The 15,114-nt window shown below is 36.2% G+C and overlaps 1 protein-coding gene across 8 annotated transcripts in view; it reads right to left on the reverse strand.

Annotated features, from left to right (window-relative positions):
* CPEB3 (cytoplasmic polyadenylation element binding protein 3) overlaps window positions 1–15,114 on the reverse strand; it is an 80,379-nt gene that overhangs the window by 5,723 nt on the left and 59,542 nt on the right. For all 8 annotated transcript variants that reach the window (XM_039554399.1, XM_039554398.1, XM_039554397.1 and 5 more), the window contains 3 exons: window positions 7,063–7,181; window positions 5,673–5,787; window positions 2,848–3,029 (listed from right to left, as the gene is read on the reverse strand). In XM_039554399.1, the coding sequence (XP_039410333.1) occupies window positions 2,848–3,029; window positions 5,673–5,787; window positions 7,063–7,181 (416 nt within the window). The remainder of the gene's footprint in view (window positions 1–2,847; window positions 3,030–5,672; window positions 5,788–7,062; window positions 7,182–15,114) is intronic.

Here is a 15,114-nt window from a genome sequence, read left to right on the forward strand (position 1 = left end):
TCATAGTTTTGCTAAGCATGAACGCAAACCCCAGTATTTTAATTCTTTCTGGCTCTACTGAAGGTTTTCAACTGATGCAGGATTAACCCGAGGTTGGTAGTTAAATTTTCATATGAAGCACTTTACCTGTCAGAAAAATCTCAAGAAAGAAGGTCGTGCTTTCGTAACTATTCAACATTCCTTGGAAAAGTTAGGTGTGGGAAAGCACTAAGATGGAAGTACAGTAAAAATAGCATCTCTGAGGATTTTTCCACTAAGAGAACTCCAGGAATGTGAATAGTTAGGGGGGGCAGGCCATGAGAGCAGCATTTAGGAAGAAAAAATTATAAAGAACAAAATTGTATTTTGAAACTTCAGAGGTCTGATGAGTTTCAGAGGTTTTTTCCCACAGAAGATTTTTTTTTGTCTCTTTGGTATTTTTGTGATTTGCAAAATGTAGGACCAGACTAGTAAGAGATTCAAATTAAATAAAATTAAATGTACTTGTATTAAGTACTCCTCATTTGGTTGGCAAAAATCACTATCTAAAGATGTTTAACTCTTGAGGTGCAATAAAGTTTCATTGTAGTTACAACTGAGGCCTTGCCATCAATTACAAATAAGCTGGAGAGCTGCTGACTTTTGTCCTACACTCAGTTGTAAACAACTTGGGGCTGGAATGCTTTTTGTTTTTAAAGCATTTGTGCCAAACACAGCAGGACTGATGCATGACTAGGCACTTGCAATAATGCTATTACAGAAGTTGAGTCTGTTCCTATGAATTGTGCCTACACATTTAAATTGAGTGTTCATTCATTCCAGGGAAATCATGAGTTCATGCATGTCTAATTCTTACGGCTCTCTGATGCTATTTATAAAGTGGCTTAAGTACAATCAACTGCACTAGAAAACATAGAAAAAAATCGAAGTATACATTTCTTATACATAATGTTGCTGTAACTGGACAAGTGCCAGTCTGGCACAATTTGTATATTGCAAGGAAAACCTTACTCTAGTAACAACACTGAAGTACATAGATATTTAAAGAAACATATAGAAATATAGACAAGAAACATTCTACAAAAAAGCTTTATGCTGAATTTACTTCAGCTTATCCTGATCACATGTCAACAAATGTTACTCCTTTGAAGTAAATCTTATAAAGTGAGTTGTATTTCTCGCCTAAGGAACAGCTAGGGCTGCCAATCTATTTTTTAATTACACCCTGCTACTAGTATTGCATGGAACAAGTCTGAGTAACTGCCATTTTGCATATCAGATGCCATATCACTAAAACTAGCAGCATCATGTAAAATAAAACAGCGCTGTCTCAAATAAAATTGGAAGAAAGCAGGTCCGATGTCCAGCACAGCTCTAGATCCCCACCTACTCAAATTTCCCAAGCATGAATTGTGAAGGTCTCAAATAGAGTCTCTTTCTCTCTCTCTCTCCCTCATCTTTTATTGCATTGGTTACTAGTGAAATGATTTTAAGAATGTTTGCTGTATTGGTCAGGGATTTCAATCTATTAGATTTAAAAACTAAGATTTAAGGACTCATTAAGAGATTTCATACTTCTTCAAACTCACACATAAATCTATTTTAAAAACAGATATAAGATAATTAAATAAACTTAAATTATCAGTCCACCAAGTGAAGAAAGAACAGATTAATGAAAAAAATTACTAGCTAGTCACCTTTTGTGGCTTTACCCTAAAGCTTAAAAAGAAACCCCTAGCAAGCATGTTTGATATATAAATCTCAAAGGGTTCAACGTGTCATTAAGACTCCAAAAGTAATCCTCAATCTGTCTGTAAGATTTTTCAGAATCCAATGGACAAGAAATGTTTAGGGATAGCCTTGTCTTAGTTAATGTAATACGGTGTAAGCACCATACAAAACTTGTTTGAGGACTTATAACTCCACGACCTCCTCGAATCTGACAAAAAGTACAGTTCAGATTTCTAAAGACAAAGTCAAAATAGTTTGAACTTTGCAGCTGTGTGGATTTATATGCATACAGCACATAATAGACACAAGCAATACCTGTTAAACTGACTTCTGGAGAAACAATTTATGCCAGATTAAGGAAAAAACAAACCATCCCTATCAGAAAAATACATAGCAGCAGTGGATGTTCTTTTGAATAATTCTAAAAGCAGAGCCATGGATGTTGTTTGTATGTGTAATCAAGAGGTGAAGGCAGAAGGTCTAAAGAAAAAAAAAATTTGGAAAGTAAGTAGTATTTTCTTTAAATGCATTCAAGTCAAATTTCAGTGAATCCTGTAACTTCACTCAATATTTGAAAAGCCCTTTAGGGATTTCATATGGACTGAACAAAACCATCTCATTTCCCCCCTTCTGCCTATCAAGCATCTCTTGGCATTTGGTTTTAGTTAAATAATTCTCAGGACTTTTGAGGCGAGCATCACCTATTTTACTTAAAATAAACCTGTGCTTTAGGGACTTCAAGTCTAGACCTACACTACTGACAGAAAATGGTGCCTAATAATAGCAAAACTGTCAGAAGCTACACAAGTAGTCACTAAACTAAAAGCCATTGATGCACAATGAGCAAACATCTAAAGAAGGAGAAAGAAGCTGGGAAATGCTATGGAATTCAAAAGAGAACCGAGGAAAAATGATCTCACAATCAATTATTTTCTGGGTTTAGCGCTGAACAGTTATTTAAGATATTTAAAGTATTTTTTCACTCTGCTTTAGATGCTTAAATAAGCTTTAAAAAAATTGACAAATGTCATCTGAATAACAGAACTTACAGTGTTCTCCGACACAATGCTAATAACGATTTTTTAAGTACCTGTTCAGTTTGGTAACAACCATTCTGCTCCATGCTATTTTACTTACCCGTTTATCAATGTCATTGTGTTGGAGCTGGACAAAGCGAGCACTGATAGCAGCAATATAGCTCTGCTGATTGGAGAAAGCCACTCTGCCAGCACCTTTTGGGTACTTCAGCTCTGGGTCTGTATCAATGCCAGCATAGCAGACACCTCCATATAAACGGTCCATAATCATTGCCAATTCAACTGCAAGAAGTCAATTGTTAAATATAATAGATTTAACACAAATAATGGTGTTGCACTTGGATTGTTGTATTTAAAAAAGCACTATTTGCCTTATCAGACTTGTCTTCCAAAGTCTGAAATTGCAAACTGAAACACAGAGTGAATCAACCTTACATGAATTATAGTAAAATATAAAGGCAAAAACCAGAATCAGTCACACCAACTTTTTACAGAAGTGTGAAAAAAATGCAGCCTTACACTGTTAAAGTAGGTATCAGATGAACAAGAATTTACAATATTGCATATTAAAACACTGGCACTTGGTAGGCCTTTTAAGGCTACTTTACATGTAAGATCACTTAGCGATATTCCTGGTTTAGAATCTAATATTTTGCCCTAAGTACTAAGGTTCAAAAAATATCAAAGATGTGTTTCACATTTGAAACAAAAACCTGTGAAACATCTGAAGTTCCTGCAGCTAAGGCAAGCCTACATTTTAGGTGCGACTTAAATTAATACTTTGGTATTTTCTTGGTTGTGGATATTTTAAAAGGCTTTGTTGCTTTTTATGATATTAAGAATAACTCTAAAGAAGTTATAAATATCATACATAAAATAAGACAGGTTGAATGCATGGCTGAGGACACATAAAGAAGAAAAGTTAAGGAAAAGAATGGAATGAAGTAGTAAAGAGGCTGAAGAAAGCAGGAAGGGCCATGTAAACTGTGCAAGGCTGTATGGCCACTGAGCCAAGCTCTCTGTAAAAACTCATAGGCAACACATTTGTCCGATGGACAATGCAAGAACTGTACAGGCCCTGCCAAGTCAGCCGTTTTCTAGTGCTAACGTGTGAAAACACTTTCTGTAGCAAGTTACAATTTAAGTACCCAAAATAAAATTAACCCCCCCCAAATACTAAATATTTAAATTCTCATAGTTCTCACAAAATTCTCATTAGTAAATTGAATAGGTATATGTGTTTGTATAAATCTATGTGCAGGGAAGACTATATGCTAATTTGTCCTTTTGCAACAAGCAAACAAATGTCTGACTCATTCTACCAAACCAGATAATACTTTTGCTCAAAGAAGTAAGGAAAAACTACCAGCATAATGTGATTAATAGATAAATAGATTCTTCTGCTTTCTAATGAATTGGAATCATCATTTGGGTGGTGATCTCAAAAGATGACAGTTCAGAACAAACATCAGGAACACGTTTACAGTAGTAGTTCCACTAAGCTACTCTTGCCAATACAGAAAGAATATCCAGGATTCCAGGGCAAGGAATCCATGCAGTGTTCAGATATCTTAGGAAGAACTTCTGTATCAGATCTTTAAAGCTACAAACAAGAAAAAATGGCAACTATCTACTTTGGAGATGTTACCTATTTAAAGGCATCAGTTTTCAAAAGTGATCTATGACAGGCAAAATTACATCCAGTTTTATAAAGGCCATCATTAGAAATTAACTAATGTTTAATTGTTACTATTTACATAATTACCACCTTACAATTGGGCCTTATTTTAAGATGGTGAGGAAAGTGAAAGCTGCCAAGAAACGTGGAATAAGAGAAATCTTACTGTCAGCAATGGCTGGGGGACGTTGGTACAGCTTCCCAAAAGATTTAGGATTAGGCAAAAGATAAAGTGAGAAGCTGAACTTCCTGTGGGCTGGAAAGTGGCTGCTGAAGGAAAACTGCAGGCAGGCTACAAAGAAAGTCTTCCAGACGGTGACTGAGAGGCCTTGGCTACTACAGTTTCCCAGGATTAGGATTAGGGTTGAGAGGATGAGAAAGACAAACCATGCAGCTGCCTCGGAGTGAAGATGAAAAGGGAGTATAGACAGAAGTGAGGGTTGCTGAAAGATCTGGCCAGGAGAAATGTTTTAACTTGCTTCAGCACTTTGTCACTGGCTGACCAAAATTGTCAGGATTAGAAGAAAGAAATGAGCTACAATTGGGAGCAGTGCTCAAATGGGACCTTCAAAACAAAATGGGGACTGCCAGGAGTCCTGGGCTGGGATAAATCTTCCCTCTGGACAAAAGCAAAGGACTCTAGTCTATGGCTCTGCAAATAAAAGTGAAGAGAAAGAGCTAAGGGTGAAGAAAAAAAATGGAGGGAAAGACGCTACATTAGGAGTGAGTCTGGAAAATGGTCTTCCATGTGAGGCCACCAAGAGACCGGGCCTGGGAAAAATTTTACTTCTGGACAATAGCTGAGAGGCTATGTCCATAGCTCCATGGAAAAATTAAGGTAAGGGTTCAATAAAAGGGAAACATAAATCATAGAGCTGAGGTTGGAATTGGTATGGAAAGGGTCTGGTCTTCTAGTCAAAGGAAAGAGAAACTTGTCTGCACCTCAGCAAACAAATCAGGGTTAGGATTAAGATGGTCTACATTACAAAAAATCAGCCAAGTTCTAGGATATTTTGCAAAGCTGAGGAAAACTGTTTTTTATTGGCAATCCTAATAAGTAACCTATTTAAAAGCTAAAAAAGTGTTCACTGTATTTTGTAAACAGGAAGATACTCCTTGTCTTAGAAAGCAAGATGTGATCATTGGAAAACACAGGGTCCATTTTCTGTTCTTTTACAGATACTATATATCTTTTCTCATCTTTTCTACTTTATCTGCTACATGTCCTACATTTTCCTTCTACTCACCAGCTCGGAGAGGCCGTGGAACTCCTCCAACAAAGATTGTTTTTCTTGGATCCAAAGGCTGAGACCCATCCATCACAAAGTCACTGTCACTTAGGTTCCAAGGTCGAATTTGCACCTGTATTAAGGATCATTTTTAGTAGAGGAACTTGGCCACTTAATTAAGAGAAAAAAGGCCAAATCTTTCTATATTTGAAAACAAAATTTTAATTTTTCAAAAGCAGTAAATTGGTGGTATAAGCACCAAGACAATTTGAGAACATAGCTTATCTAAGTGTCCAAAAGAAGGGGGACAACTCATTTATCACCTCTAGAGGCCAGGCTTGAGTTAAATCTCCTCATCACAAACTCCTACGCTCATTAATTCCCTGCCCCTAATCGCCATCACAGGGAGAAAGCTGTGAAAGGACTTTCAGAACATTTTACCATATATGTCCAATTACAGTTGCAGTTTGGGCTTCTGGATTTCTTGAAATCACATACAGTGATCCACAAATTTAAAAGCACTGATGTGAGCTGATAAAATTCATTTCTGTGCTTGGATACAAAAGGAATTTGTATAATATGTGAATGCCTATTTCTATTGAGCAGCAAGCAACACAGCTGATAAGTCTTTAGATTACACAGAAAAAACTGCTCAAATTATTTAGATAAAGCTGTTCATCAATCCATTTTTTTGATCCTAGGAATCACACAAGCCCGCTCATTGTGCTGCAGTCCTGGGTTGTTCATTCATCTGTGCAAGATTTTTAATAGTACTTTCAAAAGGCTCTTATTTGTCTGTAGTTTTCACCTTATCTGTATATCTTCATAGGCACAAAAAAGACCAGCAATAAACAATGTTAGAGATGTGAATAAAAACTGGTTACTGTATGTCTTTTATTCTGCTATAGCTGTCTGCAGTAGTTGATTTTACCCTATAGTTTCTATAAGGTGAGGCCTAAATTATAAATGGATTAGCTATTGAATACATAAAAAATAATATTTAAAAAAACCTAATGAAATACAGGGGATATTTGATGCTATCTGGATCTTAATGTGCCTGGGCAAGTTTCTTCATTTCACCACATTAGGCTTTCTTTTCTCTCAAATCATATAGATGAAAAGTTACCACTCCATTGTTTTACAGTTAATACTGTAAAAGGATGCACACTCCTGATGCATACCAGGAGTAGCAAATATAAAAGTTAATTGAACATGGCATTTATCAGAAAAAAGCAAATGTTAAAGCCATGTTATGCTGATACAGAAAGTCAATTCAAAGTAACAGCAAGGACAGAAACAGGAAATGACAAGTAATTAATTGTAAGTATTTTTTATTTATTTATTAACTGAAAGAGTAACAGCAAATGGGTTAGCGACCAGCATAAGTGTCATGGCATGAGCTACTTACTGGCTTATCCTTGATTGTGGGACTTGACACACATAGGTAAAGTTTTCCATCTTCTTCCAGACAGGCATCTATCAGAGCTTGTACAGAGCTTTCTTCCTGGAACAGCAGAAAGGCGTAACCTTGGAAAGGGTAAGGGCACAAGAAAGAAAAGTAACAGATTAATTTAGAGAGCATTTTTTAAACAAACAAGCCCAAGAAGTGGGCAAGATAAACAAATTACAAATAACTGTTAAGATTGGTAGTTTGTTTTCATAAATTAAATTCACTGAACAGATCATACCCTCATACAGTACGGATTTCAGACTAGAGACAAGAGTATTTGCTGCATCTGAGGATGTCTATTTGATTAATTAATGATTCTGAGCAGTAAGAATATAGGCTGGTGAATAAGGTTTTCTATTATCCAACAACTGTATTGGAGCTATTTACCAGTGGCATCTGCTGGTATCAGTGATTAACATCTTACAATGGAGGCACAAAATATCTACTTACTATATTCAATTAATAAATTCTAGAAGAGAGGGATAAGAAAGTGGACAGGTAAACAGAAAAACAGACTTCTATGCATACACACAAAAATGAAAAAATGTTCAATAAAACAATAAGCCCAGTGAAAAAGAACAACATGCTTTGTATTTTATTGTGAATAAAAGACCTGCTGTTGTTACTTACATTTAAATAAAGCAGTTCAAAAGAAAGAAGAAAGTCTACTAAAATTGTTTCATGTAATTCAGAATTTTAAGACTTTAAATTAGCCAGTAAAACTAAGTGTGTAGCACTCAGTGTTCTGCTGAATGCAGATGCCAAGAAAACTTTGAGTTTTATTTAATGTTGTTAAATCTGCATGAAGATTTGACCCAAGCAGCCCATGCTTTTGCTACCTCAGAAATGAAACGAATACAGCACCCCCTGCACTCAACAAAGCCAGGTAACAACAGGCTGCTGAATCACTGGAGCTGCCTGGTTGAGAGGACTCCCACGGAGCAGGCACTGCTCCCCTGCTCCACAATCACTACAGCAGAGTTTTCTCACTCCAAGTGAACATGTTGGGTGTGCCCTTCGTAATTTGCCACTTGTATGTCTTTTTTTGGGGGGGGGTTCTAGGTCATAGTGAGAGGTTACATCTGTTGTAGTTGGGAGTTGACCACCCTTTGGGGGTACAGTAAATGGTATGATCATAATTTCCCCAAACAGTTAAAATGAACCAAACAGATACTTGTTATTTTTCTCTGGTTGCTAGATTACACTATTAGTCCAAGTTGGTGAGGTTTCAGTTTTCTGACCTGGAGCTAGTGCCTGCCATGAAGTTCAGAGAGGTACAAGCTCCTCACTTCTCTAGACCTCCGTGAATAAACCGTTCTCCTGCTGCGGGATCCACAAGGATCCGCTGAAGACACGGAGGCTGTTTACAGAGCAGCCTTGTGCTAATCCAGAAAAGGAGGAGGCTGCACTAGCATGACATGATGTCCAGCACTACTTCAAAACCTGGTGACTGCACATCTATTCCAATCATTCAAGGACTCCTGGTACTGAAGATTAACAAAGATTACATGAAAATGAAAAATAAATAAAGAACAGAACTTCAGATAATAGGATCATAGAAGCTGATATGGTCAAGAAAGACACCTGCTGAAGTTAATGGTATTTTTGCTTATTTTCTAGAAGCACATAGAGATGCAAAAACCTTAAATTCAGAAGGGTGCAGCTTTTTCCCATGAGCAATTCTAGGCATTGCCGCTACTGAAGACTTACCCTCTTCATCACAATGCCACAGTTTAGAGCTGCATCTACTTGTTCATCCAGGAAAACATGTGCTTCCATGGATGCACTTCATTTCACTGGAACTCTATAGCAGAAGATGCACTTTGAACTCAGATTCCAGTATAAAAAAATTAAACTGGAAAATACCTGTGCCAAAATTGGCATTGCATAAAGAATTATCTCACTCTAAGTTCAATTTAGCAGATGCTGAAAGTTGCTTCAAACTCCCCAGCATCATGTGCTTCAGCACATTCTCCTATCTGTGCTTCATGAATATTGTATCACTTAAAAAATCATCCATTTTTTCCCCAAGAAGTAAAAGATTTGATAAACCTCGAAATTTTAATGCTCTGTGGCAGAATTTTGGTAGCACACTGTGGTAGTAGGTTGCAGTCAAACTTCGGCAGTGCTCCTTTCTTACCTGACCAGACACTCTAAAGGTTTGAGGGCTCAAGGGACTGCCCTTGACTCAAATTCCACAAAGTAAAACAGGCGAGATATTTGAGGCTTCAAAAAACAGCAACCTGACTACAGCTGAATATTCTCTATCCACAGATATTTGGATTCTTGGCTGAGCAGAAGCAACCCAGCTCCTCCTCTGCTGTTGGTGCAACACATCACTGCAGTGCTGACAATAAACAATTCTCAGGAGAAGGCAACAACATATTTTGGGGTGAGAGAAGTCATTACAACTTTTCAAAGGGTACAGCAGAGGGAGGATGAGGAGAAAATGAATTTCCTTAGTTTCTGAAGCCATCCTAGGAGATCCTCAACCCTGAGCTCCAAGATTCATTATTTTATGAAAAGCAGTGTCAGAACTAAGCTCCTTTGTACATGTCCTATTCTGACAGCTAAACAGTGACACAATCTCCATATGAAAGGGTAATTTAGTCCAGTTGGTCTAATTTCAGTTAACCTTGCTGAGAATAAACTGGAAAATCTGGCATATACACTGTGTCCCACAAGCTTGAAACAAGGTTGCCACTTGAAATGCAAGATACACTTGGAACTAAAAAAAGTAGTTACAGTCTGCCAAAAGCATTTTTGCCAGCCTAAACAGCCTGGAAAAAAACCCCAAAAACTCTATTTCAATTAATACCAACATTGGCATATCTTGTCTAATGATGGGAACCTTTCTGAATTACTGAAAGCACATTTTGTAATAAGGCTTCAGTGACCTCTTCAAAACAACATGCTAGATGGAAAGGTGCCCAATCTGCCTTTCTAATACCTTGATATTCATACTTTTATGTTAAAAACTGGCATGTTGGTACAAATTACAGGCAATCATATTGGAGTTTTAGCTAGTAGTGCATTATGCATGTATTCTGCCCATCCTTCCTCAATGTAATTAATTGAAAAGAACTATTCATGTACCTTTATTAGGGCAGAATGTGCATTATATGTATTAGGCATGTGAGAGAAAATAACCTTACAGGCCCTGTGGACACCATTCAGTTTAGCAAGCCACAGCTGGTAGAGTTTATCAGAAAAGAGTATTATCTTGTCTAAAGTAAAATATTTCTCAAGAGTTAAAGATTATCCAGCTTCATGCCTGTCATGACTCACCAGGAAAAGACTGACTGCATTTCACAGCATTTGTGAAAAAAGCATGTTTTAAATAGAAAAGGCTCTCTTTTATTCTTCTAAATCTGGTAACACCTTTCTTTTACAGCTCCATCGTTTGGTGGAATAAAAGGAAATCACTGACTGTGCTTTCTAACTCATGGGAGAAGGTAGGAATGAAGTTTGTTATATTAGAAGTTTTATACTCTGTTTCAGTTTAAGTGATTAATTACTAACATTTTGAGACTAAAGGTTGTCTGGACAGTCTCTAGTTATTTAGTGATACAGGAATATTTCAGAACGGAACTAATGGAGTAACAGCACAGATCTCTCACTTAATGAAGTCCAGAGTGGACTGGATTTAATCAAGAGTTTTTCTTAGAAATTTCAATTAATTGTGAATTAGTTCAATTTTATTATAATAACAGAAGGGTACCATTATGTGCTCAACTTGTGAATACTCAATGTAATTAATAATTTAAGTTCTTGCATTTGAGAACAACAATACATAATTTGTTGTTCAAATACATCAACCATGAGCTGAATCTTCTGGTAGAAAGCCAGCATTTTGGCATGCAAATGCTATATAGCCAACAGGGAAGGATTAACCTATTTCTAGTTCTTAGAATCTGGGCTCTTTTCAAACAAAGTGAAACACTGTAATGAAGAATTATATATAAGGTCAGAGAGTATTTGAATCTCCATGATGGGAGTCTGCATGTCATCTATTCATTTCATACATCATTGATCTGAAATCCGTCATTCCCAAAATTCAGCCCACTTGCAAAATCAGATACAGGAATCATAATCTAAGGGTTATGTGTTTTCAGCTTTATAATGCTGAGGTTGGCTGGCAGAATTAAGAGAATGAAGAGAAGAATTTCCTCTTTACATTCTGCACAGCAAGTCAGAAGAGCCTTTGGGGTAGTCCCATGCATTGATTTCATCTGTGGAAGGGAAGGACTTATGCTTGAAAAAAGTTTAACCACCTTCGAAGCACATCTTCTTTCATTCATTTAGACAGTGTCTTTTCTGATGTTTTTATAAGCTTCAGGATTACAACAAAATCTAGCATCAACCTCAGATTTCTTATAAAAGTATTTCAGTATATAAATCTACCTCATATTATTATGTAAAAAATAAGATGGAGTTAAAATGGCAAAGAAAATTAATGTTCTAGTCTCATTTCTTTAGGGTTATTTTTAGATGGTTGAGATGGCTGTCTCAAAGAAGTAGATTTAAATAGATTTAACTTTTTCATGAAATATGTATTTCACTTTCTTTTTTTCTTTTTCCTGGATTTTAAAAAATAGTTTTGAACGGAATTATGGTTGTATTTACTAGAACTTTTAAAATAAAGTTGTTTTTAAAGCCCACAGGAAAGGAACATTTAGAAACAGTGTGAACCAAATTTCTGAATCAGTTAATGTGATGACAAGGGTCATTGCTCAAAGTCACCTTAGTAATCTTATTAGAAGATGCTTTGAACATGAATAAAACACATTTCTAAATCCAAAGATGAAACGACTATTAAAAATTAAACTCATTTTTGAAAAATAAAAATCTGAGGTGTTAAAAAAACTGCAGACTTTTCCTTTAAACATTGCAGTGACATGACTGCATTTTCAAAAAACTTCAAAGGCTTTAAATACTTAAGAAACCTCAAAATAGAAAAGGCTGTAATCTCAGCTACTGCAGAAGAGTAAAATTATGTATTAGTCAGGGCTGCAAAGATTAATTTCTTTTAGATGGTCTAATTTTATATGACAGTGTTTGACCCTGTCAGCTGATTCTTTTCTCCAAAAAACAAAAGTGTATAAGAAATAGGAACAGTCTAACATCTTACAGTGACTCTTCTATTTATACACATTTACATTTTTACATGTTTTTCATGAATACCAGACTAAGCCTGGCTGGTGTGATATGTAAGAAATTCCTCATATGCCACATATCAGACAGGTACTGGGAAGGGTTTGTTTGATTTTAATTAAAGGATTGTGCCCATGTCCTCCATTACATTGAAAAATAATTGGATCCTGAATCTTAATAGCAACAAAATGAAGCATACGTGTCAAATGGAAGACAGGAGACATAACAAGAAAAGTCAGCAATGGAGTGGATCACAGAGAAGAGCTGAATGAAAACTGAGGTTCTGTATCAGTAGCTTCTGTAAAATAAATTGCATGTCTTCATAATCTCAGTCATACCAGTAAATAGCCCACATCATGAGATCACCAAAAGAATTGAAAGTTAACACTTAGTCCTTACCAATAATGATCTTACCATATCACAAATAACAGGGAAAATAGAAACCTTCTATTTTGGCATAAACATTAGGGAGCGTTTTTCTCCACATCTTCAATTTAAGTGGAAGAAGAAACCCAACGTACCCACAGAACCTCTGCTTTCTGGACATGCATTATTTGTGGGACATGGGAGAGGTGCCCCAGTGTTTCCTCAGTAGAAAGGACAACATTTCTATAGTGCTGTAGTAAATACATACAAAGATTTACAAAGCCTTTTCAGTTCCAAAACATGTCAAGAAGCAAAAACAATTTTCTAGCCATCATTACTTTACTTTACTTTCACCAGTTATGGGTAAAAAAGCCCCAAAAGAACAGTATGCATATGCCATCTCAGTTTGTCCTGTAGTAAAAATACTCCCACCCACCTGTATTAAAAAAGAAAAGCCTGAAATAAATTACTTGTGGGTTTTTGTGGTTTTTTAAGCAAAAGAATATTCTACAGGCATACTAAAGCCTCTCTTTATCTGGCATTTACTTTAAACTCGTATAAAACATTGCAACAGCAAATTTATAGGGTTGTCTCCTCTTTCAAAGGTCACAGCCATTTTCAACATCAGACTTCAGACTGCAATGTGATCTATAGCAGCTATAAATCAGAATTAAAGGGTATAAAAATGCAAAAGAAAGGCTCTAACATACAATTTGGTTACTGTAGTTATAAGAGGAGTCACATGAATTTCATATGACAAAGACTAAATATTTGATGAGATGGAAGTTATCTTTGTGAAGTTTACTGAGTCAGCATCATGAAAAAAAAAAAGCATTCACATTCCTAAATATAAAAACCCAACTAAATTCAGAATTGAATTTTTTAAATTTTTATTTTCAAGGGCAATATGCAATGGTGACTGCTCTGGGCAGAGCAGCTCATGGTCATCATCTGGAGGGGGTCAGATCTGCTGCTGCTGCTTTTACTCTGAACAGATGGCTCAAGAGAGATCAGTTTTCAAGTTTGAACAAAACCTGTTACTCTCCTTTGCAAAAAAGCTATTTTCCAGTCCTACTCCAACCAAAATTAACATGGAAAAATTCTGCAGAAATATAAATGCTCTGCTTGATTTCAGCTTCTATTTCAAGCACAGTTATCAGCATGAGGTAAAATAAATTTTCAGAGGAAGAAAGCACCGGTCCAAAAATCCAGGCTACCTTTTAGCTGAAGTCAGTTATTTTAAATTAAATTTGATATTGTGTTTTACAATAAAAATAGTTTTCACTTTAAATTATATGTTTTTCTAAAAATTTATTCTTAAAGAAGAAAGCAAGCAGCACTTACTAAATGTTGTGATACACAAAATATTTGGGACTGTTGTCAAGAGCTTCAAAGTAAAATACTTCAATCAAAAAGAAAAGACACCCCATGTCATTTGCAGAGACCAAGCTAGTAACATTTTTTCTGATTTTTGTATGATGCTAACTCTCCTGTGAGCTGTAAGACATTTTTAAAGGCAGAATGCAGAGCTTCAGCACTAAGCTTTGACTTCCCTTCTTTTAATCAAGTAATCAATTTGTCATTTGCTGCTGTGGTGCTGCTAATAACTGGTTTGAATGTTCACTCACATGTGGATTGTTTTCAGGTTCTGGTTTGTTCAAGTTTCTTGTGTTTGTTGATTATAAGGAAAAGATGCAGCTTGAAAAACCCTCCTTAATAATACAAGGGTTTTCTTCCAAAATTGGATTATGTTGAACAACAAATTCCTCTCAAAACCCAAAACTGCTTTTAGTGAGTATGAGTATGCATTTCCCTGGGAGATCAGAATAGTGTGTTAAAAAAAATAAAAATACTGGACTTACCAAATCCTCTAAAAAATTAAGTGTTTCACTTTATTAATATAACTGCCCAGCCTCCCCTGGCATACAGCTGACTACTGGTTACACTCTCTTGGCATAATCAGTAGTCAGATACATCGGAGGTCCCAAAACCAGGTAGAATTTGCATGGTATTGAGCAGACAAAATCTGCCAAGCACAGCACTGAGACAGCTGAGGGAGACACCAGTTCTGAGCTGCTCCAAGCTTTTGAGATCAGAGAGAGGCCTAAATGTATGGATGTACTGCCTTGGGCAGAGGTACCCGCAGCATATCCAGCATCTGAAATACTCATATTGCCAATTCAAAGGACAGCTTTTATCCTGAAGCCCATAATACTTACAGATCAATTAATGTACTTCCATTTACAAAACAAAAGGTGACATTTAACAAAAATAGTATTGGGGAGGGATGGGGTGTACAACCCACAGTAAAATCTACTTGGGCTTTAGAAGAGGTTAATGAGAATAAGGCAAATATTTAACTCCTTCCATTTGACAGAAGTGGTCTGGCTGCCTCTACAGATAAACATGGAAAGATTTTAGGTACTTAGATATGTTCAAATTATTGAAAAAGGGCCAAATGCTTGCTAAAAATTGTGGTTTCTTCTATAG

Source organism: Corvus cornix, chromosome 6 (genome assembly GCF_000738735.6).
Source record: "Corvus cornix cornix isolate S_Up_H32 chromosome 6, ASM73873v5, whole genome shotgun sequence".
Taxonomy (NCBI): Eukaryota; Metazoa; Chordata; class Aves; order Passeriformes; family Corvidae; genus Corvus; species Corvus cornix.